The sequence below is a fragment of the Phaethon aethereus genome (genome assembly GCF_964289735.1).
Source record: "Phaethon aethereus genome assembly, chromosome: 5".
NCBI classification, from domain to species: domain Eukaryota; kingdom Metazoa; phylum Chordata; class Aves; order Phaethontiformes; family Phaethontidae; genus Phaethon; species Phaethon aethereus.
In genome coordinates this window covers 68076758-68097510 of record NC_138579.1, presented here as the reverse complement: position 1 = coordinate 68097510, position 20753 = coordinate 68076758, and the positions used below count along the sequence as shown (strand labels likewise).

At 39.8% G+C, this 20753-nt stretch overlaps 1 protein-coding gene across 1 annotated transcript; it reads left to right on the top strand.

Annotated features, from left to right (window-relative positions):
• Positions 1-2735: 2735 nt before the first annotated feature.
• Positions 2736-9984, top strand: DHCR7 (7-dehydrocholesterol reductase; the record flags this gene model as incomplete). Its single annotated transcript, XM_082000129.1, has 7 exons — positions 2736-4364; positions 5262-5484; positions 6216-6306; positions 6980-7193; positions 7638-7842; positions 8794-8925; positions 9520-9984. Exons 1-7 carry the CDS (start codon positions 4267-4269, stop codon positions 9982-9984), a joined length of 1428 nt encoding a protein of 475 aa, XP_081856255.1. The 5' UTR covers positions 2736-4266.
• Between the last annotated feature and the right edge of the window lie 10769 nt (positions 9985-20753).

Here is a 20753-nt window from a genome sequence, read left to right as displayed (position 1 = left end):
CTCAGTCCATGGGTTGAGCGCGTTCCACCAATGGGATGACGCGGAGTGGAGCGGAGCGCGGCGAGGATTGGTCAGGGAGGCGGGGCGGGGCGGAGAGGCGTCGGCGTGAGGAGAGCGGTGCCGCCGCCCTCGCCGGTTCAGGGTGAGGTGTGCTGTGGGGGTCTCTTTTCCACAAAAGGAGGGCTGCTTTGGGCAAAGCGGCGCCGGACGGCCTGTACCGGCCAGCTGCCCCTGGTAAGTTGTGCCTGCATCGCCTCCCGGTAGCGGGCAGCGTCTGCCGGACCGGCGGCCCGCCCGTGCGCGGGAGGTTCGGGCGTGCGTACCTTCTTGAGAGGCATGTCGGGCCTTGGCCCTTCGTGGGGCTGGACGGGAGTGTTTGCGGCGCCGTCGGCGCGGTAAGTGTCCCCTGGCTCCGGAGGTTGTTTTTAATTTGCGGCCCGCCCTCCCCCGCCCCCCTCGCAATTACATTCTCCTCCCGGTGGTACTCCCCGGGGTACCCGTGTCTCGGTTGGGGGCCTCGCCATACGGGAGGGTGCCGCCCTCTCTGCCTGCACGAGTCTGCTGAACCCCTTCTGGGCCGCCCGCTGATCTGTTCCTCTCCTGTGCAAGCCGCGGGGCTCTCTGGAATATTGCATCTCGGCTAGGCATTTTCCTTTAAAGTATATATTCATGAACAGGACTCTGCCTTATTATTGTAGAATAAAATCTAAAACTGGGGTTTTTTGCCACACTCCTACCTGACTGAGATTCGCTTTAGTAAGTCCAGAGCATGCCAATGAAAAGCATCGAATCCATGTATTATTATTGCTTGAAAGGACTTCATGTGACCTTTACTCTCTGAACTGTACGTTAGATATGTGGCTTAGGCACTGAATGGGGAGAGCTTCCAAGTGAATTGTGTGGTTGGTGTGATTATTCTTTTAACATAGCACGAGCAGTAATGCAGTGCTTCATTAAGCGCTGAAGTTTGGGCTCAGAGGAAGAGCGCATCTCTGGAGTTCTCTGTGCAAGTAATATTTGCATTGTGACATTTGCTTCAGGCTCTCATAAGAAGCTGACTAAGCAATATTTGGGGTGTGTTTAGTGGGGTGACAGGAAGCTTGCATTTATAGAAATTGAAATAGTTACTAGTAGGAGTATGATTTCAGTGGGAGTCTTGATCCAGAAATGTTGGCACGTGTTAACAAGTGACGTGGAAATAGCTCTGAATGTGAGAGGTTGTTAACTGCCAGCATAGCAGTCTGTCGGACTGGGGTATATCTGTTTAGGGGAACAGTCCTAAGCAGGCACTTGTTTAAATTGCTCAGTAGAAAGGCAAAACTTGGTGGCAATTATCATAGAGTCATATGGAATCACAGAGTCATTGAGGTTGGAGAAGACCTTTAAGATCATCAAGTCCAACCATCAACCCAACACCACCATGCCCACTAAACCATGTCCCGCACTGCCACATCTACACGTTTTTTGAACACTTCCCGTGATGGTGACTCCATCACTTCCCTGGGCAGCCTGTTCCAATGCTTGACCACTCTCTCAGTAAAGAAATTTTTCCTAATATCCAATCTCAACCTCCCCTGGCGCAACTTGAGGCCATTTCCTCTCTCCTATTGCTAGTTACTTGGGAGAGTTGTTGGCCTTTAAATAGGGGAGAAGCATGGATCCCATATGCAACCTATGGAATGCCAGCCTTTCTCATCTAGCCAGTTCCTGGTTCTAATAATTGGATGATTATCCTGTTTCTGCACTGTCTGGTAGGATTAATGACAAACTGGGTCTTGCACAAAATCCCAGGCACTGCCAGCTGCAGGCAGGCTTTTTACGAGCGCTCAGCAAACTGAGCAGAGTTTTCAAATCTAGTACGCCGAGCTCTGCAAGAGCCTAAAACAAAACTGAACATCGTGAAAATGCTCAACCTAGGATTTCTTTTCTGAGTTTCTTGCAAAAGAGGCCTGTTTTCTCAGTAAGACTGACAAATCGTGTGGAATCCTTGGAAATATTAAACATTTAACTGTGCAAGGCTCTGAACACCCTGTTCTAAGTTGTCCTTGCTGTCAGCAGGGGCAAGTGAGGTTGGACTAAATGACATTGAAGGTTCCACCTGACCTAAATATTTCCAGTTCTGATGATTCCCGAGTAAGAGCCTTTCTATCTTGGCAAAATTCTTACTAGCATTGTAACTGTTCCTTGAAAGAATTTGTACTACTATTGTAAAGCAAAACCAATGCAAATAACTGGAGTAAGGTCCTATGCTCTAACCTTGGTACAGTGAATCTCCTGTCCTACCTCTTTGTTCTTCTTGTACGTGGTTAATAACTTTCTCTTGAGGTTGGTTCATTACTTGCTTTAGAAACCTTGTCATGAAAATATTGATACCCGGAAGGATGTAGACTGCTGGCTCAAATCTGAGCTCAAATTTGTCTCAGATCTAATCCAGAAGTCTGACTGTGTTTTAATATGTCCCTCCTGAAAGACAGGGGGGTAATTAGCACTTACGATAATTGAAATAGTAAATAATATAAGTTTCTTGCCAGCTGTGTGTCTTCTTGCATTCTTTGCTTAGGATTTCTGCCTAACCAGACTGGCAAAGGGGAGCAATTAGACTTCTTTTCAGATTACTTTTGAAAATAAACACTTTTGTTGAAATGTATTGTGTGGAGGAGACTTCTACAGAGTAACATATTACATATTTTGAATCTGAGGATGGCATGTTATCCTTGCGGCTGGGCTGATCTTGTTTGAGATGTCCTTACTCTGGCACCTAGGCATCTTCTTTTTCCTTAATGTGTCAGGGAGCAGCATGAGCCTGCTGCTCCCTCGGGGGCCGGGAGCTGGGAGCCCAGGGGCGATAGCATGGCTGAGGGCAGGGGCTTCCTGTCAGTCCCATAGTACCTCCAGGAGGTGAGCAGGGCAGACGCAGAGATTATGGCCAGGTTCAACCAAGAATCCAGATTAATCAGGCATGCACATGGGGATGAGGCAGGTCAAGCCGGGAAGTCCCTCCGTAGGTTAGGGTCAGGGTCAGGACCCCAACTGCCAGGCAGGGCTGTGGTGATAGGTCCGGGCCAAGGCAGGGGCCATCAGCCCGGGTGTGGGGGTCAGGTCAGGCCTGCTGAGGGGAAGCAGAGTCAGACACAGAGCCAGGATGGCCATGCAGGACCGTGGGCATGAGGCTGGGCCAGGACGTCAGCCTGTGGGTCAGCAGGAGCCATGGCCAGGCAGGGCATGGCTCTGGTGGAGCTGGAGACCGGCACTTCTATGGCATCACGGGGGCAGGGATTGCTGGCCGTGGAAATGGGTATGCTGGCCCACCGTCAAGGTCAGGGGAGACCCTGGGCCAGGGCGGGCAGGACAGTAAGGCCTGTTAGTGTCCTCGGGGCCCTGGCAGTGTGTTGTACTATCGTTTCTTTTTCAGTGGAAATAACTGCTGGTTTCTGGTTTGAGTTAAAACATCAAAGCCTGAAAAGGTACAAAACTAATAACTGTTAGCAAATTCCCCCCGAATGGCAAACTACAACACTCCATGTGTTCTAGAGTCTGTATCTTCCCACGAGACAAAGTTCAGGAAAAATACTTTTTTTTTTTTTTTTTTTTTTTTTTTTTGAGGGGGAAGGCAGATAGGAAATGTTCAGATTATGGGATGATTATCTTTAACAAAAGAAGCATTTGGGCAAAGCAAAAGAAAGGTGTAATGCATGTTCCACAGGGAGAATTAGGTATTACCTAGTAAGTCATTCTTCGTTGCCAATGATTTCTGATTTAGATGGGATTATAAACTGTCATCTTGTTTTCTTTGATGTAGCTAACATATATGGAGTGAGGGCTCTGGGGAAAATTACCTATGTTGGACCTTGGCAAATTATGTTATAACAGTAGCAATTTCTCTAATTAAGGAAGGCAATTAGTTACAGAACATGATTTTCAGAGGTTTATAAGGAGGTGGCAAAACGGTTTTTCCCCTTTGCATCTCACATGTGAGTAGTAAGCCATATATTATACAATATACCTTAAAAGAAATTTCCAGTTAGCAAGAAGTTTAATGGACAACTTTGACATAAGTGTTTTGGTTATGTTTTGTTGAAAATAAGATCATAAGGAATTGGGAAAGATTTTTTCCTTCCTACCCTCCTCCCCCAAATTCCTTGTGAACAGAAGGCTGTGTAATATTTTTTAATAACTTCTATTTGTGTTTCTCTTCTGTAGAGCCATAAGAATTACCAAGAACCAGCTGGAGTAATACCATGAGTATTTTCTTTCTTACAGGACACCATGGCAGCTCATCAGGAGAAAAAACCTTCTGAAGAAAGAAAATGCAAAAGCACCCAAAATGATATTCAAACATCTCAAGTCCAGTGGGGAAGAGCATGGTGAGACAAGCTGATGACTCTAATTAGTCATTGTATTTCAAATTGGATCATACTTACTCTTATAGATGCTACATTCCTTTTAAACTTCATTCTATTAAAAACAGATTGTTACGTTGCCCTTCTGTTGAAAGCTCATTGATAATGAGCTGTAGTAACAGATGCCAAAGAAGGGTTCTTCAAGATTTTTAAGATAGTGAGCTTGCCAGATGGCTTATGTTAAAACACAGTCCTCCTTGCAAAAAAGGGAAACAAATAATGAAAATCAGTAAAATTTGTAGTTCCTTCAAGGGCTGAACAAAATATTTCCTGAGACTTGGCAAATGGCCATCCATCTGTGGTATTGCCAGCTGACATCTCCTGCCGTAGCAAGATTTATGACTCATCTCCCTGTTTTCAGAGAGTTGTGCAAATATTAGTAGAGTATTGTATTGCAGCTGGAAACTGCCATGGGTGTTTATATGGCTTGCCGCTACAGACAGTGTGTGGTAGAGCAAGTTGAACTTTTGTCTGTCCAGGGTCTGTCTTTTCTGTTTCCAGGTTTTGCATAATATTCTTGTGATTCTGTTGCCACTTCCAGCTAAACACTCTACCAGTTATACTCATGATTGCCATCAAAAACATGAAGACTGTAATAATAACGTGCTTTTTGGAGGGGAGATATTATCTATTCTGTTGTTCTGACCAACTAGCATAGTTGTATAACAGTTTGTGGTAAAGTATGTAACCTGGTAAGGTTTTTTTACAGCTGTTTGACCCAAAGAAATGTATGTGCCTTGAAAACATTATCAGTTTTCATCCAGTTAGTCTAGAAGCTCCACTGAAAAATTGCCTGACTTCATCAAAGTACTGTTCTAACTGAAAGCTGGGGGGAAAAAAATGCTCTGTTTTGCATTACAGGGAGGTAGACTGGTTTTCCTTGGCAAGCATCCTTTTCCTGCTCGTGTTTGCGCCAGTTATTGTGTATTACTTCATAATGTCCTGTGACCAGTACCAGTGCTCCCTGATTGATCCACTCATTGACTTGCTCACGGGGAATAAACATCTGTCTGACATCTGGAACAAGACTCCTACTCTGACCTATAGGGCTGCTGGCATCTATACCCTTTGGGTTGCTTTCCAGGTATGATGTGCAGTTCTGATCTGGATGTAGTGGCTGTTTTTTAAAACAGCTGTTGGATTAATCCTTTTACGTCAAGGATAATGGAGTGTTGCACTGGCTTTTACTCTTTGGTGCTTCTAACTTTCCGTGTCTTTTTGGGATCCAAGTGAAACTTATGGACTTGAAAAATAAATATGTAGGGAATATACACAAATATTCCTTGTGTGACGTATTCCTTGATGTGGTTTTTAAGAAAAAGCAATTATATGACAACAGTACCCATTTGTTTTAAATTAATACACAATAAATATATCACAAACTAACAGGGCAGAAGTGGTGATACTTCCTATAGAGAGATTGTAGAAGAACATTGACATATGAAATATAACAGATTTGTAAAATATCTTCAAATTTACCAAACTACTCCAATTTTTTTCCAAATCGGAAAACAATTTACATATAACACATAGTAACTTCACAATAAAAGGATAAGGACCTGAATCTAGTTACCAGCTGTCTAGCCTTCCCACCAAAAAAAGATGACAACCATACATGAAGTACATCTTTAGAACTGTTTAGTAGCTTGGACGTATTACTAGTCTAAAATCACAACAACTAAATCTTGCCATATTTGCTGATCGAATACTTAATGGAAACTGCTGTGTGTTACGTTTGGTATGAGTATGAAAGGAATAGTGGTTTTTGGGCTTTTGTCTTGTCTGTTTTCACTGTTAATATATTCTCTCTCCTAGGTGGTTTTGTACGTGTTCATTCCTGACTTCTGCCATAAATTTCTTCCTGGATATGTAGGAGGTGTACAAGAAGGTGCCGTCACCCCTGCTGGTAAGTTCTTCCGTAGAATATATGCGCACCATACAGTCTTTTAAAATGATAGTACTTCTGTACTTAGAATCTTTAATACCCATATGTATCTGGAGGAAACATGGACATAAATGCTTTCACCCTCCTTAATATGTTTACTTCAAGCAAAAATAAAAAGCAATCTATGTCATCTTTTAGAATAAATGATAGAATTTCTGTCTCTTACTGTAACTAAAACTATTGATATGGCAGATACCACACCAGCAATGGAAAAATACAGGTTGGTAATTTTGGCGCTTCAGATCAGCAGTGGACTATTGCTACTGTTTGACACTGCAGTTGCAGCTGCTGAAGCGAAGTTAACCCACGAGAGTTGAACAAAATGCATGCTGTGAACGAAGTATTAGAAAGGGTAACTTGTTACCTTAAGTCAGTTTTAGGGGAGTTTCTAAATTCACTGTTTCGTGAAGTGACAGTGAAGAGAAAGAATCAGCGTAACAAAGCCTGATGGTTGCAGCAGAGTCTAATTAAACTTTCAGAAAAGTGCCACAAGTTAGTTAATTGGGAGGGTGAGGAGAGTGAGGTCATTTCATGAGCGCTTGATGCAGCTTCTGTATATTGTATTCATATCCATACCAATAAAATCTGTACTAATCCAATGTCAGTAACATTCAATTTTTTCTTTGTATTTTAGGTGTAGTGAATAAGTACGAAATCAATGGACTCCAGGCTTGGATCATTACCCATGTGCTTTGGTTTGCAAACGCCTACTACTTCCACTGGTTCTCACCCACCATAATTTTTGACAACTGGATTCCTCTCCTGTGGTGTGCCAATGTACTGGGATATGCGGTTTCCACATTTGCAATGATTAAAAGCTACTTTTTCCCTACCGATGCCAAAGACTGGTATGTGTTTTTTAATAATGAGAGAACACAAGGTAATCGGACGTATAAATTGAATGCTGCACAGGGTAACGATGACAGAATATATTTTACTGGTGCAGATAGATAGGCCGATGTGTGACTGTGGTTCTTTGCTGCATTAGCACCATCCTCTGTTTCGTGCTACATGTCATGTGATTGGCAGCCTCAGTGTCACAGACAGTTATTTGTCACAAATAGGATGGATGTAAGGTTATCTTTAGACTGTTCAAAAGCGTTACCAACAATAAACTAGGGTATCTCTGAAGCTAAAATTTCTGCTTTGGTTGGATCAATTTGTATTATCTTGCACAACGTTATATGATTTTACTATCATTACATCAAGTGAATCTGAAATGCATAGCCAGCACGGTAATTACCTGTATTTGTGTATAACTCTGTACGTTTCTTATTTTTTATGCTTTCTAGCAAATTCACTGGCAACTTCTTTTATGACTACATGATGGGGATTGAATTTAACCCTCGAATAGGAAAGTGGTTTGATTTCAAGCTATTCTTCAATGGGCGCCCTGGTATTGTAGCCTGGACTCTGATTAACCTTTCCTATGCTGCTAAACAACAGGAGCTGTATGGTCAAGTAACCAACTCCATGATCCTTGTCAATGTCCTTCAGGTAAAATTGGAGGAGGAAGATAAGAAACCAATTTAGAAATAAGCTAGTATTGAAGTAGAGAAACCTCCTTACGTTGAAATGGAACGTAGACAATTTTTCTGGCCTGAACAACCTCATTCAGTGATGATGCACTGGGACTTGGTGCTTTGGACACTTGAATTCATTCAGAGTGCCATTGTAAATACTCTGCTGTATTCATTCTGAGTTCCACCAGTGCGATAGCCACATCTGTACCAGCAGATTTCAGCATAAACTTAAATTAAGAGATACTTTTCTGAGCCTATGTTCTGGAAACAGGCATAGCCTAATCTTCAATCCAGAGAGAACAATGACAAATTCTGTGGCTTTAGTTGGAGCAAGATTGGGCAGTTTTTTTTTTCTGAGGGCAGCACTGCACCTAAATTTTTTTTTTTTTTTTTTTTTTTTTTTGCTTTGTGTGTTTGTATGAGACAGGCAGAACTACAGATGTTTCCACACCTAAAAATAGCCAGCCAGGTGCTGTGCTTTCTACTGAAGAGACCCCAAAGTAATAATTACAGATAATAGTTTGGATTTATTCATTAATATGTGTAAATGGGAACCCATTCAATAGAAGCTCTATTCCCCCTCTCTGTAAGCATATGACTCTTTAAGCTGAAGAGAGATAGGGGTGGTCAAATGCGAGTACACTTCTGAAGTGTATACCCTTGCAGTAACACATTTGCCTTAGTTATCTTCGTTAATATTGCTTTATATGATTTATTATTATACTTACATAGCTTTAGCTATATAGATGCAGTATATTTCTGTGATATGTTCCTTTTAATACCCTGTTTGTGAGGTGTTAAAGAAAAAACAGAAGTCAGTTTCGAGATCTTCTCACAAGACAGCACAGAAATATTAGGCTGATGCTGTTAAACAGCTTAACTGGTGAAAATGCTCCATTATTAATGAGAAACTATTCTGTTTCAGGGTATTTATGTTTTGGACTTCTTCTGGAATGAAGCCTGGTATTTGAAAACCATTGATATCTGCCATGATCACTTTGGATGGTACTTGGGCTGGGGAGACTGTGTTTGGTTGCCTTACCTCTATACTTTGCAGGTAAAAATGTGGTACAATATGTGCTTGGGCTAAATGGAAAGAAATTTTCCAGAAACACTGTCCCCAGCAGTTTGATTTGTATTTTAAATTGTTTCTAGATAGTTTGAATACTGAGTAACAATTACAACATCCTTCTGTAATGATGCACTTGTTGGAAAGCTTACTATCTGGCAATGGAATTGATATATTTTCCTCCCCTTCTTTTGTGCCCTTTTCTGTCACTGTCTATTGTGTCTGTATATTTTTCTAAATCCTTCCAGTCCCTTTTTGTACTCCTGCATGTTGAGGATTTTTTTGGTGGATGGTTTGTTTGGGGCATTTTACTTCTGTCCTGGTTGGTCTGCATCCTTGCAACTTCTCTCTTCTTGTTCTGCATAAGAAAGACAGTTTTGGGGGCGGGGGGGGGGGGAAGAGAGAGAGAGAAAATGTAGGATGCAGAGATTTCTGAAAATCTTCCATGGTTTTACTGGTAGGGTGGATTTTCATATTCTTTCTACATATCTGTTCTGGGTCACTGTAGGTCAAGGAATTAGTCTGGCATCCTGAGCGTGCATTTAAAGTAAATCACTCACTGTCGCTTTTTCTGCTCCCCAGGGTTTGTATTTGGTTTACCACCCTGTCCAGCTGTGCACAGCTAATGCCATAGGGATCTTGATGTTGGGCTTGATCGGCTATTACATCTTCAGAATGACCAACCACCAGAAGGACCTCTTCCGTCGTACAAATGGCAACTGCAAGATATGGGGGAAGAAACCAGAGTATATTGAGTGCTCCTACATGTCTGTGGATGGGACCAAGTACTACAGCAAACTGATGACCTCAGGATTTTGGGGGTGGGCACGCCATTTTAACTACACAGGAGATTTGATGGGCTCCCTGGCCTATTGCCTGACTTGTGGGTTTCAACACATCTTGCCTTACTTCTACATTGTTTATATGACTATTCTGCTAACCCACCGTTGCATTAGGGATGAACACCGTTGTTTCAGCAAATACGGGAAGGACTGGAAGCGCTACACTGCTGCAGTGCCTTACCGGCTCATACCAGCAATATTTTAAGGCTAACGCAGAATCCAGGGGAAAGAAAAAAGAAACTTTTTTTGGAGGTGAAGAGAATTTATCCACGTAGTTAAACGAACAAAAACACTTTGTGAAGGACCCTTATATGGTTCTGAAGGAAAAAAGGTGGCTGTACAATAATCCTTGCTGTACTGAAGGAACGTGCAGGCAGACTGTATTTAAAGTAAATGAAATGAGGCACTGAAGTGGCCTGTATTTTTTAGAACACTCTCTTACCTGGAATGTTGACTTTTTTGTTGGGTTCCCCCCACCCCAAAATTAACTTGGAATTGAAGAAGTTGCATGTATTGAGACTTCTGAAATCTCCCAAAGGTGGGAGGAAGTCTTACCCTTCAGAGTAGCAGGGTTCTGGAACCGGTTTCCAGTGACTTAGAGGAGAAAAACAATTGTGTGATCTCTTCATGAAAAAAGAAATTGTATGACATCGTTGTTTGTGGCAGTCATAACCTACAGTCCATAACTCCCCAATGGAGACTTTATTGTTTGTTGCTTTTCAAGAGGTTAACTGGGGAAATAGTGAACTGGGGACCCTGATCCTAAACTGGTGTGTGGGAAAATTTTTATAATCTAATACAAGTACTTGTGACAGCTGGTATAAATTGCTGTAGTTCCAAAGTTACATTAGGTTTACAGCACCTGAGAATATGGCATACGACCAACTGGGTATTATTTTGATACTGAAACCACACTTGCTTTGTGAGGATATTGAGCACAGGTTGATTTCTTTAGCGTGGATAGAAAACTTCATTCTCTATCATTTGTCTAAAATGTTATTTGTAAAAATGTAAGAAATAAATGTTGCATTCCAAGAGAAGTAAAAAAAATACTGCTAATTTTCTGTTCAGCTATTTCTTTTCTTGATACATGGTTATCTTTCAAAGTTAATGGAATCATAAGGAGGTCTTTCAAGAGTGCAATTCCAAGAGCTGGTTCAAGAATGCATAAAGGAGAAACAAATAAGAAGAAAGAGAGAGCATAGTATTAACCACGCAACTTGTAACAAGCTTGGTAGTTATGTTCAGGCTAAAAGACTTGATATTTTGTTATTTTTTACACATAGATATACAGTTAGTTTTTGCAATAAGTAGATAACTGTGTAAGTTGGTTTCTTGTAGGAGCTGCCGAATGCACTGATCTTCATGGCAGATTTGAATGAGGCGTGTTGGTGAGTTTGTGTTTTGGTTTTGTTGCAGTACTCCCTGAAAAGATGGTTTTGGCAGGAGAAGAAGAGTCTCTCCAAACCTAGAAAACAAATGTATCTTGTACTTTGGCTTTGTTTCAGAGATGGATGTACAAGCATGTATAGGGATGCCTTCTTACAGAAAGTTCTTACAAACCTAATTGTAGCACAAGTGTTATCTGTAGGTATCACAACTGTTTTATCACCATTTTGCAGATAGGTAACAATTTGAATACGTTACAGTATTGTTAATAACAGAGGAGGAATGATGGCCGTAATCATAGCACGCTCACTGTCAACAGATGTACTGCTGTGGTAGAACATTTGAAGTTTGCTCTCCCATGAATGAAGAGGACTTCTAATACAAATACTGAAATGGGGGTGAGCAGGGAGGGAAATCAATGCCGATTGCCTTCACTGAATATATATAGCACACTACCTTAACAGTTCACCAAGGGGTGATGCATATAATGTGGTTGATTTGAGAGAACTTAATTCAGAGGAAGGCAAAAGTGAGGTGTGGGTTTTTTGGACTGTTGGACCTGATCAGTCCCTGGCACTGCATTGCTTTAGGCAGCCCCCGACTGTGCTGGACTAGTCGGATGGTTTCTTTTCTCAGCTTCCCCAAGGCCCCATACTTGCATCCTTTTCTTATGCAGCCTTGGAAATTGCACTGACAGCTTGCTGTTAATGCCAAGGCTATTTAAATATTGCAAGATAATCTGGACTCTAAATCATGGTAGCCTTGCATGGCACAGTATGCTCCCTTCTTTTCACTGATAGATCCTGAATGATTAGTAGAAGAAATTGCCCAATTAACACCAATAAAAATATCGACACTTTAAAAATAAAATTGGGGAAATTTGAAGTGAAAGGCCGGTATTGTGAGTAACGAGAGCATTATGCATTCGAATGCTTCTTTTAGGCAATATCTGTTACATCTAATATTACTCAGAGGATTTTCTGTACTGTCTGATACTGGAAAGTCGAAGCACTTTCATCTGTTTCTTTGATGCAGATGGCTGCTCCTGCTGAGAATACTTTACCCTGCAGACAGCCTAGCCGCCCCAAGTGAGAACTCTGTTGACCAGATTGTTAAACTCATGGTAGGAAGCAATTAGTCACAAGGGTTTTCAAGCAAGAGGCCATCACTGGGCTAAACTCACATCCTATTTGTTGTCAGGATGACAAATTCTGCTTTTTCAGACTTGCCTGCTGTCCATACAGATCTGTTTTATGCCATCTGTGTGGCATACAGACTAAGTACATACTGTATGTACACAGGGGTCTGCATCTGCCTGGAAAATAAAGTGCTACTTCCATTCAGGTTTGTATTTCTTATAAATAAAGGATTTTTGGAGAAGCATGAAAAGTATTTTTAGCTATTCTGTAAGCTTCATCCTAACATAAGCAATGTGTAAGCAGTACTCTAAGCACTGTCCAACTGATGTTGCCCTTTAAAACTGAATCATTTAAAAGACTATCAGCTTGCTCATCTTCAGATAGGGTGATGCCTGGGTCACATTTTGTGTTATATGCAGGGCAGTGCTGTTTAAATTTGTTTCCTCCAGAAGGCAAAAACAAATTATATATACTTTGCTTTGAAGGTTTTGTGGCTGTGTGTTCTAGATTAACTTTTGCCCTGATATTTCATATTTATTGATGCTATGCTGTCAATATCACCTATCAAGTTTTGAGACTGTAGGATGTTGGGAATTTCAACTATAGAAATGCCAATATTTGTTAAACGGTACTTATTTAACTTGGGTTATAACTAGTGGAGAAATACAGCAGAAGTTCTGGTAATTACTTGGAGCAGTAACAAAGTAGTTTGGTTGGATTATTGTATGAAGAGAATTAACAAGTGCCTATGTGAGCAAGGCACAACAGGCTGAACAAGTTCCAGATTGCCATAGGTCTACCTAAGGGAAAAAAAAAAAAAATTACAATCTTCTAGTGTATAACCGTTTTAGATTGTCAGAATTCAATCTACAGATGGAGAGGAGTGGGGAGAGGGGAACTGCCAACACCTATAGTGAGGGAGGATGCCTTCCCATATTTAAAACCCTTGTCACCAGAGGGCATCGTGATTGAGTGACATTTCTGAGATCGGGGCTCCACCTTTCAGCATAAGGACAGTTAATAATTTATAATTCTTGATGCAAAGCTACAGTTTGCTTTACTCCCATCAAGCCTGCAAGAATGCTGACACAATTCAATGGTGAATTGAAACACAAATTCAACAGCATACAAAATGTTAATAAGTAATTTTAAGCCCTACATTTAGGCTTTAAACATGTTCATAAATATGTAAACTCCCTTTTTAAAATAGATATCTCTGAGCGACTCGGTGACTAGTCCAAAGAGCTGTGCCTAGGATACAATGAGATGTGAGTGCTCAGTTCCACTTTTATTCACACCATGAATAACAACAGAATTACATGCTGTTGCCGCGTGGTGGCAGCCACAACGTATTTTCTGCTCTAAATTACCAACGTTCCGATCGTGTTTTACCCTTAACCTAGAGCTGCACTGGGTTATTTGGTTATTTTAAATAATGCACTATCGTCATTGAAAATTAAAAGTGATGTGCAGTTAAAAATAAAACTGGAATAGTGTATTGTTCTGATTCAATTCATACAGTGAAAAAAAAGAGCCTAAATGTGTGTCAAATCAAAAGGCAAAAAAAAATCTTTTCTTATTTTTAGATTGCAGATATGGATCTACTTTATGGCAATGGACAGGTAACGAAACTATTTTTTTTTAATTATGCTATTCAAACCTTTCTTAGTATTTTCCCTTAATTATGTAACAAACTTGCAATTCAAGGTAACTTAAACTATATATTTTAGTTCATCTTAACATAGTATAAAAAGCAAAAAAAAAAAAAGAAAATCTAATATCTTGCAACAGTCACATCTCTTCTCTATAAAGTATTGTGGAAGGATCAGAGAATGATTACAAGAATAAACCATAGGAAAGTTCTTCTAAAGTAGTCGAAGTGAAAACTGGAGAAAAACTAGTTCAGAAGGGAAAATAAGAAAGGGAAAAAATCCGCCATGCTTTTGCAAAAATGAAAGCTAACAAGTGAAATCAGTCTTGTGTGGTTACAGCATGGAGCCTGTAGCTACTGGAAATTAAGAATTTTATCATTTTTGAAGTTTTTAGTTGTAAATATCTATCTGAATTCTGGAGAAATATGGTTTATAATCCAGGTTATGAACTAATTACAAAAGAGTTGCAAGAGTTATTAAGCTTAGTCAAGTTAAAGGTTTTGACAAAGAGTTTAAACAAATTTTTTTGTCAGTTTAAGAGAGTTACGGAAGAGTTTATTAATTCATAGTTGGCTACTACAGCAGTCAGCTTCTGAAGCCTTTTTTGTTAAGCAGGATATTAAACTAGGTAGACCTCTGATTTGATCCAGTTTGGTAATTCCTGAAACAAAAAAACACCAAACCAACGTTGTGCAAAACTTCTAAGTCAAGCTACAGTTGCAGATCTTGTATGTATTAAAGGAAAATTGAACGGTCATTTTAATCTCTGCCCTGGCTTTCTCTTTAATGGCTTACAGACGTAGGTCTCCTGAAATAGGAAAGGCTTAAATCAGCAGCTGAAGGAAACTTCTCAGTTGTGACTCTAAACATGTTTAGTGCCCTTTTTTATTGGGAGCCAGGAGTGCTTGGGCAAATGTTTAAGGCAGGTGCAGTGGCTCACAAAAGGAGAGCAAGTTCTGGGTTTTCTACTTCTGTTAACAGTAAGCAAGAGAACTGCTTTCAGGGCAACCCACTAAGAGTTTTCTTTATGCTAGCACTCTTAAACTTGCCTTTTGCATTATCAGCTATCGACTATAAATTCAGAGAGACTGACTACATGAAATAAATTCATGCTACTGCTATTACAAAGAGTAAGAATGTAAAAAGTCTAGTATATAGTTTTGATGTTCATGTGAACTAAAGCGTATGACTGTTGAATTTAATCTCGTGCCAGATGGTAACATAGTTTATACAAATTTCTCTAGTATGAAGAGGGCTTCAATTCTCTGACTGTTGAAATACTGAAAGAATCGATCAAAATAATTTACTCTTCCTTGACTCATCTTAAGCTTTGTACTTAGATTAGCTAATTTTTCTGTTAATAATCTCCCTTTGGAAGGTGATATTTTAAGGACTATAAGTCCAAAATATTTATAGCCTGGTTATGTGAATGAACTCATGTAATAAGTACGTTTATTAAGCTTGAGTCTATCCTTCTGTGACCTACAGGCAAACTTAGTATGCCAGGAAGCAGGACAGAAACAATCCAAGAGGACAACAAAATATTTTTGCCCCCTACGTAGGTACTGGGATAGAGAATAACTAATTCATATGACATGGTTATGATTTTCTTGGTGTGATTCGCTTCACGTTGCAGTAGTACTTGCCCCAGTGCTGTAGCGTCTATAACCACGTGTGCATCTCTCTTCATTGAAAAAGAAAGCTTACTATCAATTTCAATGTACTTGGAATCAGGCCCTCAAAGAGATGACCCAAGTACATATTAAGCAGTCTGTTAATTCAAGTCACAGTTTATCACTTTATTTTGTGTGTAAAACTAACCATTCTCTTGAGAGAGAAACTTCTCTGCAAACAGAAGAAATGTGTTCCCCTCCACCGGTACATTTAACTGTTCACTATCTACAGTGAGTGGTGCTACAAGACTGATCACTTGTGAGGAAAAATGTAATTTCATCCTCAGAATTTCAGCTGTGCTGAAAAATGAATATATCGGGCAAATGGCTATCATAAACTCCCAAAATATCTTGAAATGTGCCCGTTCTTTTTTCTTAAGTCAGTAATACGTAACTGTCTCGATGTCTGGAAAGTATGTTTTATGGTAATGTTTGGCTTTCCAGCTGGCATGTTGTAGTTGCTATTGAGGATCACTTAGTGATGGGTTTTCTCTGTAACGCTGCAGGTCACATACCAAAGAGCCCTTCCCCTTGTAAGTCAAATACAAGCAAGGCTTTGACGCAGTCACTGAGCGTACCAGGCAGTCCTGAGCCCCGCTGTGGGAGGCAGCCGCGGTGGCTAAGCAGAAGTGGTTTGTAACTGGTGCAAGTAGGTGGAGACAGAGAGAAAAGAAATGAATACTCCAGCACTGAGGACAATTACCAGATGTTCAAATGTCACTTGCTTCTGATTTAATTTCCTAGTGTTTTTTATAAAATTGTGTTATTGGAGTGATGCCTTCAGTTGTGATTGCCTGAAGTATACTTACATTTGCTTATGAAATAGTTTTCTAAGCATTTCTATGTATGTATTGGCCTGAAGGTTTTGTAGGTTTTAGTCTGTAAAATTCCAGCTGATGAGAGACACATCAAGGGTAGCCAGACACCAAAACAGAGATGGCAAACTTGAGTAACTCTTGCACAGTGGTAGCCGAAAGATTCTTACTACCACAAACTAACTAGTAAAAATCTCGGCTCCTGTCAGTGAAGAGGGATGTTCCTTCTTTGCCCTTTTTCCTCCGGCCAAAAGAAGTGTAAGATACTGACTGTATGACACATGCTTGTAGCTACCTCCTCTGAAAGAGAAGAAAGCACCAAAATGAGTATGTGGAATGCACCTAAAAAGAAGATGGCTCATGGCCATTCGGCAAATCAAGCATGAACGTGGGATAAATTAATTTTTGATGACCATAGAATAGTTTGATGTTAACTTTCCAAATGTTGCAGCTGAAATGCACAGTGTAATACAAATTACCAGGAACAGAACATTGATGTTCTGAAATTCCTGGTTAAAACAGTGCCTTCCAGGTTATATCATACATGCCATGAAGATGGTACTTGGCTTGCTGTTTTATTGCACTGGTTTCACTTACATTTCAAGATAAGACCTGTAAATACCTTTTTTTTTCCACCCAGAGTTGCTTCTGCTTAGCATAGCTTTCTTCTTTTAGTTGTTTAGCTGTGTCAGGGCTTCCAGCAGAGCCGAGTAGCGTACGAGTCTGGCATTTCAAAACATATATGTATTTCTATCCCCTAAAGTGAAACTGATGTGACAGAATAAATTCTGTCCTCAGTTATACTCTGCAGTTCCTTATTTTAGATTAGCAAAGTTTCTCTGACAAACAACAATGAACTACATGTCTTCTGTTGTTTAATATCATCTGTTGAGTAACTTCAGCAGAATTTCACGAGGCTGAATTAGCTGATTGTTCCTACACTGGTTTTACGCTTTTTGTAGCTAGTGAGGTAAACGAAGTGGTTCACTGTGGTGATGTGATAAAGTCCTACAATTTGAACATAAGCCACAGCTATAGGAAATACAGATGATGTACACACTCAACATTTCTCCTATTTTTTTAAGATCCACTATGGTCAGCTACAAGGAAGTGAGGCTGCTCTGAAGTAAAACTTTTGCATTCTCAGATAACTGTTCCATCCTCATGCCAGCAGTTTTGTGTTTGAAAAAAAAAAAAAAAGAATCAAGTACCTAAAGCATCATGTTTCTAATGCACCTTAGTCTTGAGAATCTAAAAATGAAGAGGAAGAAAGCAGCGTATTACAGCATCTGTTCCAGTTGTGCCATTTGGCATCATGTGGACATGAGCCCAATGGTTCTGGGATGATCTGAGTCTCTTTAGGCAACATCGTCTCTATTTTGTTACCTGCAGAGAGTATAGGAAGGAAACTGCTTTGTCCCGTTGAGTTCTTTTGTTTGCTACCGAAAACACTCGTCGGATCATGGCTTTGCAGGCCGTAAAAACGTCAGTTCTCCTACAGGATGCTTTGATCATTTAAAACTCAGACAGCACTGTGCTTAAATATACGCTTAGATTTGTTCATGAAACACCGGGACAGCTGTACACACACGACAGTACTCAACATGTGTAGTTTTTTTCTTGAGTGCTTTTACTATTTGTGTGTCTTTTTCCTTGCTTGTTGAGAGCCACTCAGTGGGTCCTGTTATTTGACTGCCTTATAGACAACAGCTAACTCAAAATTAGTATTTTTGTTTGGTGCTTTTGTTCACATTAGGTGAGGAGATAGTTACATACTAAACATTTTGAGAAGAAAATAACAATATTTCAATTTCAGGCATAAGCATCTCCAAACTGTACTTTCCTTGGGGGTATAGCATTCTGGTTTTTGTTTAAGTTTAGAAATCTTCCCTGAAAAGAAATCTGGCTCTGAATCATGTGCACAGGCAACCTGTATGTTGCCACATAGCTGGTAGCTCCCACATCAGTTTGAGTGGTGATGCGGAACCCTGCGCCAATGTTCATGGACTTCTTCTTCTTCTGAGAACTTGCAAACTGGAGTACGTCGTACACCAGTTGTCTCATACCTCAGTGGCTCTGTACCACCTCTGGCTGTGAGTAGCTAAGCACAAATAATACAGAAAAGGAATTTGAGTCATTCTGAGGATACATACAATCCATTTAATTCAAATTTCACAGACACAGTTGATGATAGCTTTATTTTAGGCGTGTAAATGGAGGTACAATTACAATGATCCTTCTGTTGTCAGGACTGTGGTGTTATTCCTGTGGCTCCATAAAAACTCATTGTAGAGCAGAATTAGAGAAAGATTTTTATTTATTTTATTTTTAGGAAAGGTACAATAAGGGAATAGCTTCAGGAAGTAAACTGAATGCTATCTTTGTCCTCTAATTTTTTTCTTCAGAAAAGATACACTTAAGTTCAAAATCTTCTCACCGTGTTTCATAAAACAGCTTCAAAAGCAATAAGGGAAAATGTAAAATGTATAATACGATGTTTTGACATAATTAAAAAATATAGTATTTAAAATGCAATTTTCATATATCTTGATCTCATTTAGTAGCTTTTTTTTTTTTATACTTGCTTCTCTGTAATTTATCCAGTGAAGTGACTACAAAAGGCTTTCTGAAAGCTGCTAAACACCTAAGTATCTCTTTACCATTACCCAATAAAAATTACATGAATCGTGGGCATAGTCACTTGCAAAAGGCTGTTTGTGAGGGAGAATGATTGTTTTAGGACTTGTGAGGACAATGTACTTAATCCAAGTCTTAGTCTCGTTAGGACTGTGAATGAGTAGAAGTTGTTCTTACTCATGCAAACACTGAAGTACTTTGAGCAAATTTACTCACCAAATATCAATAAACGCGATGTGTTAACAGTGCAGCCTTAATGGTGCAGCAAAGTACAGAAAAAATTATAAAACTGTTCAGTTCTGCCTCAATTTATAGTCTACAAATAGTTAAGCAAAGCCTTTATCTAAGCTTAGTTTGTCACTGTATGCTGTGAGGTAATAGTGGCTGATTATTTAAAAAAAAAAAATTAGTAAACACTCTGTGTTCCAAAAACCACAAATACAACAAAGATAGTAGGAGTATGTAGCTTAAAATGGAAATTTGCCCATCTGGTCTTTGAGAACCAAATCTTGCCTTCCGTTAGGAGCTTTGCTCTAAATTTCAGCAAAATCAAATATGGCTTCTTTTGTACAGCCAGCTGGAAGGAAAGCCTTAATTTTTTCTACTTCTAGAAAGGTTGGGTGGTTGGGCTTTTTAACATAAAAAAAGATGCTAGAGTGAGATCCACAGGTAACACAGATTAAAAGCAACCAAGTTGAAAATTGCCCACATGCTACTCTAATTACTGCTACCAACTGTCACACTGTACCATATAATCAAGCAAGTTAAGGCTTCTGAATAGTCTCAGGTAATCCAGAAAATCTCTGTCAAACTAACTCCTGTTTTAACAAATCATAACTGCTCACATGACAAACTCTCACACTGGAAAATGCTAACTTTTTTTTTTTCCCTTTCAGTTTTATTTTTGCATTTCTATATTTTTTTGGATCCACTACCTACCCAAGCAGCAAAATGCTACCAAATCTTTTTGTGGTATTTTAGAATTAAGGCAAGAGTCTATCTTCCTAGGCTTCCCCAACATGATTCAAATAATATAAAACATTTTGTGATATTGAACCAAATTAAAACGCTCAGTATTTTATCAGCTAGAGCCGATAATATCTATTTATGTAGCAGTTCTGCATATGGAAGGAAAATCTGTATTAAACTGTCAACTGGAATTTGATTTCGCATTCATTCTGTGGCATGTTGGTTGCTAGCCAAACTTGCAGACTATCACTAACCACATTTGTTCTGCCACAATAATGCTTGGAAAAGCAAGTGGTAGTTTATTGGGAATAAAGCAATTTTTCCTAATGTACTCTGAGCAGCATCCAGTAGCTGTGTTCAGAATTACTTTTTCCTGGACTCCTTCCAAATACTCTTGTGAAGGAACCCTTTCCTATTTGTTTGCCTCAGGTTTCTATTATTCACCACTTTTTGGTAACCACGGAGGACAGAGGTGCCCAAAGGATTCACAACTGCTTCCTTAAGGTACTAGCTTTAACTGAAAATTTCATGACATTTATAGTTTCAGCTGGTTTAAACGATAACAGTTGTAATTTCTTTAGTGACTTGAACACGTTCCACGGCAGATAACTTTTTAAATGCTTTTTTAACAAGAACTTATAAATAAAAAGACTTAAAACCCATCCAGTCAACTTTTCTCCGATAGTAGAAAAAACACTTT